At 35.5% G+C, this 12,176-nt stretch overlaps 1 protein-coding gene across 9 annotated transcripts in view; it reads right to left on the reverse strand.

Moving 5' to 3' along the window:
• Nucleotides 1-12,176, reverse strand: part of TRIQK (triple QxxK/R motif containing) — a 79,062-nt gene that overhangs the window by 6,565 nt on the left and 60,321 nt on the right. For all 9 annotated transcript variants that reach the window (XM_054499164.2, XM_054499167.2, XM_054499166.2 and 6 more), the window contains one exon: nucleotides 1,879-1,964. In XM_054499164.2, coding sequence (XP_054355139.1) covers nucleotides 1,879-1,964 — 86 coding nt within the window. The remainder of the gene's footprint in view (nucleotides 1-1,878; nucleotides 1,965-12,176) is intronic.

The following is a 12,176-nucleotide window of genomic DNA, read 5'->3' on the forward strand; positions in this document are numbered from 1 at the left end:
AAAAAGCATTAAATGGCAATTGCTGAAAGAAACTTTGTTATTTAAAATCCTATGCCAAAATGACAAGGCAATCAAAGTTTGACAGGGCAAACTAATTAGCATGCCAGATTTGAAATGTAAAACACCTTCAAGGTTCTGATTCTAAAAAGTTTCATATCATCTTAATAGGCTCTCCACATAAATTGTCAAGCAAAGTAAGTAATATTTAAGGTTAAAGTTTTTGTTTTCCACAGGTTTAAAAATCAAAATGATGTGCTAGCTTATTAAAAAGGAGCTATGTTCTGCTGTCAGTTTGAAAGTTTTCTGTTGATACTTTAAATATTAAATAAAATCTAAGAAAAACGTTTTCTCATAGAAAGATTGGCAAATTCTACAGTGTTTTTAAAAAGACACTAGATAACTGCACTATAAGGTAGACCTTATCTCATACTGGGAACATTATTATTTCTTCAAATTTAAAGAATAACAACAATTATAGGAGCAAATGTATAAAAAAGATGTGTCCGTATAAAGGTGGCATATAAATAAATAAATAGCTGCACTATTTCTCAAATCCTGATATTTAACTTCTGATCATATTGTACCACAAGAGGATTTTGTTACCCCATATTTTTCTAAGAAACAAACTAATTAAAACAACAAAAATCCCACTGTATTGTGAAAGATAAAAGTAAATGATATATTGCCTTTGAGGGTAATGACAGACAATGTTCTCGCTTCAAGAATGATCATCAAGTAGCCAAATGTAAAATTTAAAAAAACTCAACACTGCTTTTTAAAAGTCACATCATAAAGAATTTTTTAGTGAATGAAATTTCACATGAAATTAGAAAAATACTTCAAAAGATGAATCTTCTCTCTTTTAAACAAAAAGGCAATTTAGTTTTTTTTCAATAAAAACTGACACACAGCATGGAAGAGATGGTGTTGTGCAAACATACTGCATCACACGGCAATGCTTGATCAAAATCAGCAATCAGGAGCGAAAAGAAGGCAGTGTTTCATGATCATAATAGCAAATTCTGGAAGACAACCAAATATATCATCTGGCAGTTCAACAGCTGTTACAGCTTGGTAGTAATACCTTGGCATTTGCTGTAAGCTATAACTTAGAAAAATTGATTTTTCATCTGCCAGATAAAACCCAAAATCTCCTTTTAACATGTTAATATTTAAATAAAATATATGTACTGGTCATTTTTATTTTACACCTTTGATAGTAGAGTTGCCAAATTAATTCTTCTATTAATAGTTTAATTCAACTCTAAATACCTGGCAAAAGATTGACATGGGCAATAATGTAAATGCAATTTGTTGAGCTTCATTGTGTTAGCACATTAAATTAATATCTGCTAACATCATTCTCAGTTGCATTTATCCCTCTTAAGCAGATAAAACACTGGTATTCTGAAAGAACAAGTTTAGGAATGTCATTATAATTTCATCAGAGAGTACTGACAACAATAAGATAAGTAGAGTAAAATTACATGATTAATGATCTCAGTATATATAATTACAACTATAATTTAAACAATGATAAAATGAAATTTATTGAAAAACGAAAGAAATTTCTGATGAAGGCCACATACATCACTGAACTGTCTGAATAATACACACAGTAGCTAGAGAGAAAATAAATTGCACCTTTAAGTATAACTGATTCTCTTAAGTGACACTGTTTTAAGACCCTTCAAAATATCAGAATAGGAAGGATGTTTTCCATTAAGTAAATTCTTTACAAAAACCTTCAAGTCTGTCATTCTATTTAGATTGTGAAATGTCATAAAACATTTAGGATTCAACATTTATGCAATCCAGTTTTAGAAAATGAAATGGCATGCACATATCAAATTTTAAAATTATCAAATAGAGGTTTACCTTTATGCCTATTGCTGTTTTCTTTGCTTCTGCTTTTAATTTGGTTGCTCGTAAAATAGGTTTAGTTTTTTTATAATCCTGTTTACCTAGAAAGAAATAGTTTCAGACAATGAGTTATGCTTATATATAATTAAGTTTAACAATCATTTGAAATGTCAAAGAATGTTTAAATACAGTGAAACAGGGACACGGAGTTGCAAAGTAGTTCCCAGTTGTGGTAACCGTAAACTTGTCACCAAAAGGTCAACTTTTCCTTCTCTCTTACTTTTTCAGGAAGAAGATACTGATGGACATCTTCGATTTGCTGTATAGTGAATGTCAAAAAAGATAAAAACTTGTTTTAGAGAACACAAAATTTAAAGTAAAGAAAATAAACCTTTTGGAAGCATTTGGAAACAGATGCATAAGTAAATGAGTATATGTAAGATCCCATTAACAGGTAAAGTTAATTTTGTCTTCCTAAGAGTAACAGCTCATTATAAATGTATTTTATTATGGATACGTTAAGCATTCAAAACATAAGTGAGAAATATCCCCAAGTTTCCTTTAAGTAAAAGACTAAAGAAGAAATCTATAAATACTTAACGTTTAGCCCCACCCTGAATTCATTAGAAAAATATATATTTAACTTTTATTTCCTCTTAATAGAGAACAAAATTAATATGGCTAGATAGAAGTTATAGGATAGCTACATTTAGATATTAGTTTCAATAACCTCTTCCACATTTCATAGCCAAAAATGTGCGAAACTGAGTTAGTGCCGCAAAATTTCCTTTGTGTATCATCTAGTGACTCCAGCAGAGTAACAAAAGTGGATTACACAGCCTGGGGAGAATATAGGTTTAACAACAAGAACAAGAACAGTAAAAGCATTCATTACAATGATATACTTCTTGTTAGCCAACTCTTAACTAGGAACTGAGTCAAAATGAGCCTCAAACATAAAAATATAATGTTATTCTTAGGAGGAGTTAATACATGATTGTATAATCGCTCTGGCTATTTTATATTCTTATTTTTATGCTTTATTTTCATCTTTTCCCCTTCCTTTCGATGACCAGTTCCTTTACAAAACTCATCGCTACATTCCCTTCATCTAAATAATACAAATTCTAACTTTAATTTCCACACCTTCTTCACATTGAAATAAATTGAAAAGCAGTTGGTCTAAACTCAAGTATATCATAAAAATTTAATGTGCAATATATCTTAATGTGTCTGCTAATGATTCAAAAGTATCTTTAAAATTTCATACAGAGTTTTAGAACTAGAAATGGTAGTCAAATGAGAGTCAAATGGATGGGCGTAGTGAAGAAACACTATATTTGTGTCCATTAGACACATAAAAGTGTTTGTTTGGCTGGAAAGCAAGGTATTTTGTTTTTAAAGGATTGTATTCTCTTTCCTTAACTGCTATTGTATAGCAATATCTCTGGATCAATGAGCATGCAAAAGCTTAATAAATATTATTTGATGATGGGGTCTGATGATCTAGAAATGAGCCAGTTGTCATAATATCTATCAAATGATCTAAATTCAAATAATGGAATGAACAAAATACAAGAGAAAAATGTTACTCTGACCCATTTTAAATTAGCAATATTTAATTTTGATGAAAAAAATCTTGACAAGTGTTCACTCTAATTTCACATCTGTACAGTCAAACTATTCATGTCATTATTCCTGCTGAGCTATAAACAGTTCAGAACAATGAAAATGGTGACACATCAAAGGTCTCCGGTCAGGGTTAGCAAGCAAGTTTCTAACAAGAATTCTAAAAGATATTTGAAGATTGTAGACTTATTACAAAGTAACTTCTTGTTTTATCCTGTATATGCCCTATAATAATCTCTTGATGCTATGGCGGGGGGTCGGGGGAGGGTGAGCAGCAGGAATAAACAGATGCAAGAGGATTATCTTAATTCATACTTTTTATACAGATATGAAATATTTTGGATAATGTATCTGTCATAAAACACACTCAAATATCTAAGAGTCAATACTAAAATGAGAATTTTTCACTCTACTTCAACTGCCATATAACCTTTGGTTAAATAATGTATTCTATTTCAATTCAACTCTCATATTCTTAGAGAATAATACTTCCAGATTTGTATTCAAGTTGATATTACCATTTGAAAATATATTTATAATAAAAAGACTGTATTAAAAGTTATTGTATACCTGGTACTTTTCCAAGCAGTGCATCTGTCATAAATTTAGCATTCTCCTTGTCAACTATGATATCCAAAAGTGTATATTGCAAAATCTGGCTTTAGTTTGCTAAGTGAAAACATTTACAGGAGTGTCTGCTAAGTTCTTTATAACTAAAGCCAGATCATTCCATTGTACCCAAAGAGGTTTTCAACATTTAAATATTTATGGCTTCAAGAAAGATACCTATGCCCACATGATTGTAAAAAATATAAAATATAGAAGTCCCTGACTTCTGAGTACTTACACCTAGGGGAAAAAAAAAACAGTTACATAATCTAGATTTTATATGTAGACTGTTTCTTGGACACAAGTGATTCCGATTTTGGTTGTATCAGTGATGCAATAACCAAAGTAGCTATTTGACAGTTGCTCATTAAATCGTATGTGGAGAGAAAAACTTGGTAATTCAAGCCTATGAAGCCAATCTGGGACCTCAATCAAGTCCAATGTCTGAGCTTCTTTAGGAACAGGTTCTACTGCATTTTTCTGTGTATGAACTACCCTATTAGTTCTTTATGTGTTTCATAATTTTAAATTGAAAATCAAACATATTTGATAATGTAATGTGGAAACTCTGCAAACTAGATTGCCCCTGAGGTTTGTTGTTACTGTTATTTGCTCTTTGTTGTTGTTGTTAGAATCCGTTTGTTTAGTAACTTTACTAAACTAATTCTATAGAGACTGTATTCAATAGTATATGGTCACTGACATCTCTGCACAGTTACCTGAGTGGTCATCTGCTGTGGTTTAATGTGTCCCCCAAAATTCATGTTGGAAACTTAATTTCCAGTGCAACAGTTTTGAGAGGTGGGATCTGTAAGAGGAGAGTGAATCATGAGGACTATGCCCTCATGAATAAATTAATGCCATTATTGTGAGAGTGGGTTAGTTATCATGGAAGTTAGTTCATAATACAAAGATAAATTCAGTTTACTTCCTCATTCTCTCTTGTGCATGCTCTTTTGTTCTTCTGCCTTCCACCATGGGATAATGCATTCACAAGGCCCTTGCCAGATGCAAGCCCCTCAAGCTTAGACTTCCCAGTCTCCACAATTGTAAGAAATAAATATCTGTTCTTTACACATTTTCTAATCTCAAAGGTTTTGTTATAGCAGCACCAAATAGACTAAGACAGAAAACTGGTACCAAGAAGTAGGGGTGCTGCTATAACAAACACCTGGAAATATGGAAGTGGCTTTGGAAATGTGCAATGGGGAGGGGCTGGATGAATTTGAAAGAGCAGGCTAGAAAAACCCTGTGTTGCTATGAAGGAAGCATTAAAGGTGATCTGGGGGTGCTCAAAAAAATGGTGAGCTGTAAGGAAAGTCTGAATCTTCTTACTGATTATTTAAGTGGTCATAATCAGAATGTTCATAGAAACATGAAAAGTAAAGGCCATTTCGATGAGGTCTCAGATGGAAATGGGAGACATCTTATTGGGACCTGGAGTAAAGGCTATCCTTGTTATAAATTGGCAAAGAACATGGCTGAATTGCTTCCATGTCAAATACTTTATATGGAAGACAGAATGTACGAGCAATGGACTAAAGTATCTGCCAGAATAAATTTCTAAGCAAATTACTGAAGGAGTTGTATGACTGCCTTTAACCTCATATAGTGAGATGTGCAAAAAAAGAAACGATTAAAAGGTAAAATTTACAATTAAAAGAGAAATAGGAGGAAAAGATTTATAAAACTCTCAGCCTGGCCATGTAAAGAATAAAAAAAAGTGTGCTGAGGAGAGAATACTAAAGGTGTGACCAAGCAACCCTTTGCTAAAGAGATTACTAGGGTGAGAAGGGGACCAGGTGCTATTCATCAGGACAATGAGAGAAAGACCTCAAAGGCATTTCAGAGACCTCTGAGAATACCCCTCCCAAAATAGATCCAGAAGATCTTAAGGGCAAGGTCTCCAGAGAGGCTTCCAGGGGACCTCTGTATTCACTACCTGGAGTTGCCTTGGGACTCTGTTTCTCACATTCCAGCACAGCACCCCTCAGCCATGCCAGCTGTGGCTTAAGCAGGCCCAGGTGAAGTTTGTGCTGCAGCTCCAGGGGACACAAGGGGTAAGTCTTAGCAGGGTTCATGTAGGGCTGATTCTGCAGACTTACTGATTTCATGAGCTGTGGGGCCGTGGAGGCCTCCAACTAGACTTCAAAAGATGTTCTGGACAGCCTGGGGACCCAGGCAGAAACTTGTTGCAGGGATGAAGCCACTGCAGAGAGCCCTGACTAGGGCAATGCCTAGTGAAGCCACAGGAGAAATGCCACCTCAGAGACTCAAGAATTATAGAGCTACCAGTGTGCAATTACAGTCTGGGAAAGAACCAGGCAAGAGACTCCAACCTGTGAGAGCTGCTGGGTGGTTTGAGCCCAGTAAAGCCATATGGGGAGGGTTGCCTGAGGCCTTGAGGGCCCAATGCCTGCCCCAATGTGACCAGGATGTGGGACATGGAGTCAAAGGATATTATGTCCAGCTTTAAGATTTAATGTTGTTTTCCCTGTTGGGTTTTGGACTTGCTTGGAATCTGTTACTCCTTTTTTCTTGCCTAATTTTCCCTTTTGGAATGGGAATGTCTGTGGTATGCTTGTGCCAACATTGCACTGTTTTTTTTTTTTTTTCAGATGTTGTTTCACTCCTGTCTCCCAGGCTGGAGTGCAATGGCACGATCCTGGCTCACTGCAACCTCTGCCTCCCAGGTTCAAGCGATTCTCCTGCCTCAGCCTCCCGAGTAGCTGGGATTACAGGCATGCACCACCACGCCTGGTTAATTTTTGTATTTTTAGTAGAGATGGGGTTTTGCCATACTGGCCAGGCTGGTCTTGAACTCCTAACCTCAGGTGATCCACCCACCTCGGTGTCCCAAAGTGCTGGGATTACAGGCATGAGCCACCACGCCCGGCCCCAGCATTGTACTTTGGAAGTAGATCATTTGATTAATTTCATAGGCTCGCAGATGGAGAGGAATTTGCCTTGAGAAGAATGATGCCTTGAGTCTTACCCATGTGTGATTTTAAATGAGACTTTGGATTTTGAAATTTTGAGTCGATACTAGAAAGAGGTAAGACTTTTGGGACTATTGGATGGAATGAATGTATTTTGCATTGTAAGAAGGACATGAACTTTGAAGGCCAGGGCTAGAATGCTATAATTTGAATGTGTCCTGAAAAGTTCATGTTTTAGAAACTTAATTTCCAATTCAACAACATTGAGAGGTGGGACCTTTAAGAGATTATTAGGTCATAAGGGCTCTGCCCTCATGAATGAATTAGTTATCACAGGAGTGGGCTTATGATAAAAGAATGAGCTTGGTCCCTTTCCTCTTGCTCTCTTGTATGTGCTCTTTTGTCCTTTATTCTTCCCCATTAGGATGATGCATTGACCTTTGACTTTCCAGACTCCAGAACTTTAAAAAACAGATTTATTTTCTTTATAAATTACCCAGTCTCAGGTATTCTGTTATAGCAGCACAAAATGGACTAAGACATCATGTAATGACTGGACAGATATTTCCTTAAATGCTTTGAACCACTAAGTCTCTTAATTTTGCTGAGGAGCTATGTGACTATTTGTGTGTGTGTCTGTATATGTACATGCAGGTATATGTGTATGTTTTTGCGTTGGGGTACATCTCCGTGCTACAACATAAGTTTATAGTCATGCCTTAGCCTTCACTTCTGCTTGTGAAGAGCCTTAAGTCCACCAAGAGGTAAAAGATTATAGGCTCCTCACATCTTTAATGGGCATGATATAGCCCTGCTCATGCACATGACCTTCTAGATTCTCAGGAATCTGTCAGACCTTTTAAAAAATTCTATGGGCATGTCATTCCCCTGTTTTTGCTTTTAAGTTCTTTGGTCAGTCTCATGTTTAACCCCAACTAGTAATGATGCTTCAGGCAGCTACAACGTTAAACACTTGTTCATTGTTTTTGTCAAATGCCACAGAAAAAGGGCTCTTCACACAGAGTTAGCTCTAAGTAAAGTCAAATAAAGACAAGTTTTGAGAAAGAAGATTTTCAGTGAGTGTCCAGACTGGTCAAATTGTGACAAGTCTTGAGGATGGGGGCTTTGCATATCTCCAAATGCATTTTGCCTTCTCCAGTGGCTACTACACTAACGTTTTCCATAACTACTGTAGTTGCAAGGCTGAAGAAAAGAAGATGGCATTAAGGCAAGTTAAAACACCACAAAGATTGCAGATATTACTGAGATTCACCTGTTTTTCTTGAATAAACACTCCTTGGATGGTTTTAAGATTTTAGTTAATTTTCAGATTTCTGGAAAACATTGATTTTGATAGTTTTCACCAGTGTTCTCATTGGCTTTATATAAAAGCAGATTTTCAGAGGTTTTTACTTTCCATTCAAGAAGTACTTCTCCTCCATAGCTTTACTTTTACTATCATCACATTTAAAGTTAGTATGTTGGATTTTTACATTAATTTTCATTCATTTACAATTTTTATAACCATAAAATAGGATACAATGGCTGAGTCAAACAGATGTTGCTGCTTAAAAGCTCAGTGTTGGTAATCTATCAGTTATTTCAGGCTGAATGTTTCAAATTCTTTTTTTGTTTTTTACTTAATTTTTGCAGGTACATAATAGGTATATATATATATTGATGGGGGTACATGAGCTATTTTGGTACAGGCATATAATGCATGATAATCACATCAGGGTAAATGGGGTATCCATCTCCTCCAGAATTTTCCTTTCTTTGTGTTACAAACAATCCAATTATACTACTTTTTTTTTTTTTTTTTTTCCAGAGTCTCACTCTGTCATCAGGCCGGAGTGCAGTGGCACAACCTCGTCTCACTGCAACCTCTGACTCCCAGGTTCAAGTGATTCTCCTGCCTCAGCCTCCTGAGTAACTGGGTTTACAGGCACATGACACCATGGCCAGCTAATTTTTGTATTTTTAGTAGAGATGGGGTTTCACCATGTTAGCCAGGATGGTCTCAATCTCTTGACCTCGTGATCCGCCCACCTTAGCCTCCCAAATCACAGGCATTACACAGGATTACAGGCATGAGCCACTGCACTTGGCCTTTTTCATTATTTTTAAATGTACAATAAGTTTTATCAAATACTAGATCTTATTCATTCTTACTAACTATATTTTTGTACCCATTAACCATTACCACTCCTTCCACCCCCTCCCCACTACTCTTCCCAGTCTCTGGTAACCATCCTTTTATTCTCTATTTCCATGAGTTCAATTGTTTAAATTTTTTTAGCTCCCACAAATAAGTGAGAAGATGCCAACTTTTTCTTTCTGTACCTGGCTTATTTCACTTGACATAATGACCTCCAGTTACATCCATGTTGTTGCAGATGACAGGATCTCATTCTTTTTTCATGGATGAACAGTACTTCATTGTGTATAAGTAACACATTTTCTATAGCCATTCATCTATTGATGGACACTTAGGTTGCTTCTGAATCTTGGCTATTGTGAATAGTGCTGCAATAAACATAGGAGTGTAGATATCTTTTTGGTATCCTGATTTCCTTTCTTTTGTGTATATACTTAGCAGTAGGGTTGCTGGATCATCTGGTAGCCCTATTTTTAGGTTTTTGGGGGAACCTCCAAACCGTTTTCGATAGTGGTTGTACTAATTTACATTCCCACCAACAGTGTATGAGGGTTTCCTTTCCTCCACATCCTCACCAGCATTCGTTCTTGCACCTTTTGGATAAAAGCCATTTTAACTGAGGTGAGATGATATTTCATTGTATTTTTGATTTGCATTTCTCTAATGATTAATGATTTTGAGCACGTTTTCATATACCTGTTTGCTACTTGTATGCTCCTTTTGAGAAATGCCTATTCAGATGTTTTGCCCATTCAAAACTCAGATTATTAAATTTTTTCCTATTGGGTTGTTTGAGCTCTTCATGTATTCCAGTTATTAATCCTCTGTTAGATAGTTTGCAAATATTTTCTCCCATTCTGTGGGTTGTCCCTTTCACTTTATTGATGGTTTCCTTTGCTGTTCAGAAGTTTTTTAATATGATGTAATCCCCCTTCTCCATTTTTGCTTTGGTTGTCTGAGCTTGTGAACTATGCTTCAAGAAATCTTTACCCAATCCAATTTCCTGGAGAGTTTCCCCAATGATTTCCTTTAGTAGTTTCATAGTTTGAGGTTTAAGTCTTTAATGCATTTTGATTTGATGTTTGTATATGGTAAAAGATAGGGTTCTAGTTGCAGTCTTCTGAATATAGATATCCAGTTTCCACAGCACCATTTTTTGAAGAGACTGTCCATACCTTAATGTATGTTCTTAGCACCTTTGTCAAAAATGAGCTCACTGTAGATGTAAGAATTTGTTTCTGGATTCTCTATTCTGTTCCATTGGTGTATGTGTCTGGTTTTATAGGAGTACCATGCTGTTTTGGTTACTACAGTTCTGCAGTATAATTTGAAGTCAGTTAATGTGATTATTTCAGTTTTGTTCTTTTTGCTCAGGATGGCTTTGGCAATTCTGAGGCTTTTTTGGTTTAATATAAATGTTAGGATTATTTTTTCTATTTCTGTAAAGAATTTCATTGGTATTTTGATAGAGATTGCATTGAATTTGTAGTTTGCTTTGGGTAGTATAAATAATTTAGCAATATTGATTTTTGCAATCCATGAACATGGAATATTTTCCCTTTTTTTGTGTTCTCTTCAAATTTTTATCATTGTTTTATAGTTTTCATTACAGAAATCTTTAACTTATTTGCTTAAGTTTATTCCTAGGTATTTTGTTTTATTTGCAGCTATTGCAAATGGGCTTACTTTCTCAATTTTCTTTTCAGACTCTTTGCTATTGTCATATGGAAATCCTACTGATTTTTGTATGTTGATTTTGTACAAAAATCAACTCCAGCAACTATACTGAAATTGCTTATTAGTTTTAATAGTTTCTCATAAAGTCTTTTGTTTTTTCCAAATATAAGACCATATCATCTGCAAACCAGGATAATTTGACTTCTTCCTTTCCAATTTGGATGTCCTTTCTTTCTTTCTTTTGTCTGATTGCTCGAGCTATGACTTCCAGTACCATGTTGAATAACAGGGGTGGAAAGTGAGCAGTCTTGTCTTGTTCCAGATCTTAGAGAAACGGCTTTCACTTTTTCCCCATTCAGTATGATACTAGCTGTGGGTCTGTCATATGTGGCTTTTATTATGTTGAGGTATGTTCTTTCTATACACCGTTTTTTTGAGGGGTTTTTATCATGAAGGATGTTAAATTTTATCAAATGCTTTTATACCATTAATTGAAATGATCATAGGGTTTTTGTCCTTCATTCTATTAATATGATGTATCACATTGTTTGATTTGTGTATGTTGAATCATCCTTGCACCCCTGGGATAAATCCCACTTGCTCATGATGAATAATATTTTAATGTGTTGTTGGACTTTGGTTTACCAGAATTTGGTTGAGGATTTTTGCATCAATGTTCATCAGGAGTGGCCTGTAGTTTTCTTTTTTTTTAATGTGTTCTTGTCTGTTTTTGGTATTACAGTAATACTGGCCTTGTAAAATGAGTTTGAAAGTATTCCTTTCTCCCCTATTTTTTGGAAGTTTGAGCAGGATTGGTATTATTTCTTCTTCAAATGTTTGGTAGAATCTAGCAGTGAAGCCATCGGGTTCTGGGCTTTTCCTTGTTGAAAGATGTATTATAGATTTGATCTCATTATTTGTTATTGTTCTGTTCAGGTTTTGGATTTCTTCATGGTTCAATCTTAGTGAGTTGTATGAGTCTAGGAATTTATCCATTTCCTCTAGGTTAACTAATTTATTGGCATTCAGTTACCCAAAGTAGCTTGTATTTTTTATTTCTGAAATATCACTTGTAATGCCTCCTTTTTCATCTCTGATGACATGCACCCCAAGTCCACTGGTTCTGAGCCCAGCAGAGTACCAGGACTTGCCAAGGAATTGCAGTCCTTGTGGCCTAGACTGCCTTTCACGTTTATCTAGGATCCCAGAGTCTTTTAGTCCGTGGTGATGGGGCTTGGTGAAACTCAGGTTCGTACCACCAGGATAGAAGACTTGCCTCTGGCTAGGACTAGTCTAAATGC

This window comes from Pongo pygmaeus, chromosome 7, assembly GCF_028885625.2.
Source record: "Pongo pygmaeus isolate AG05252 chromosome 7, NHGRI_mPonPyg2-v2.0_pri, whole genome shotgun sequence".
NCBI lineage: Eukaryota > Metazoa > Chordata > Mammalia > Primates > Hominidae > Pongo > Pongo pygmaeus.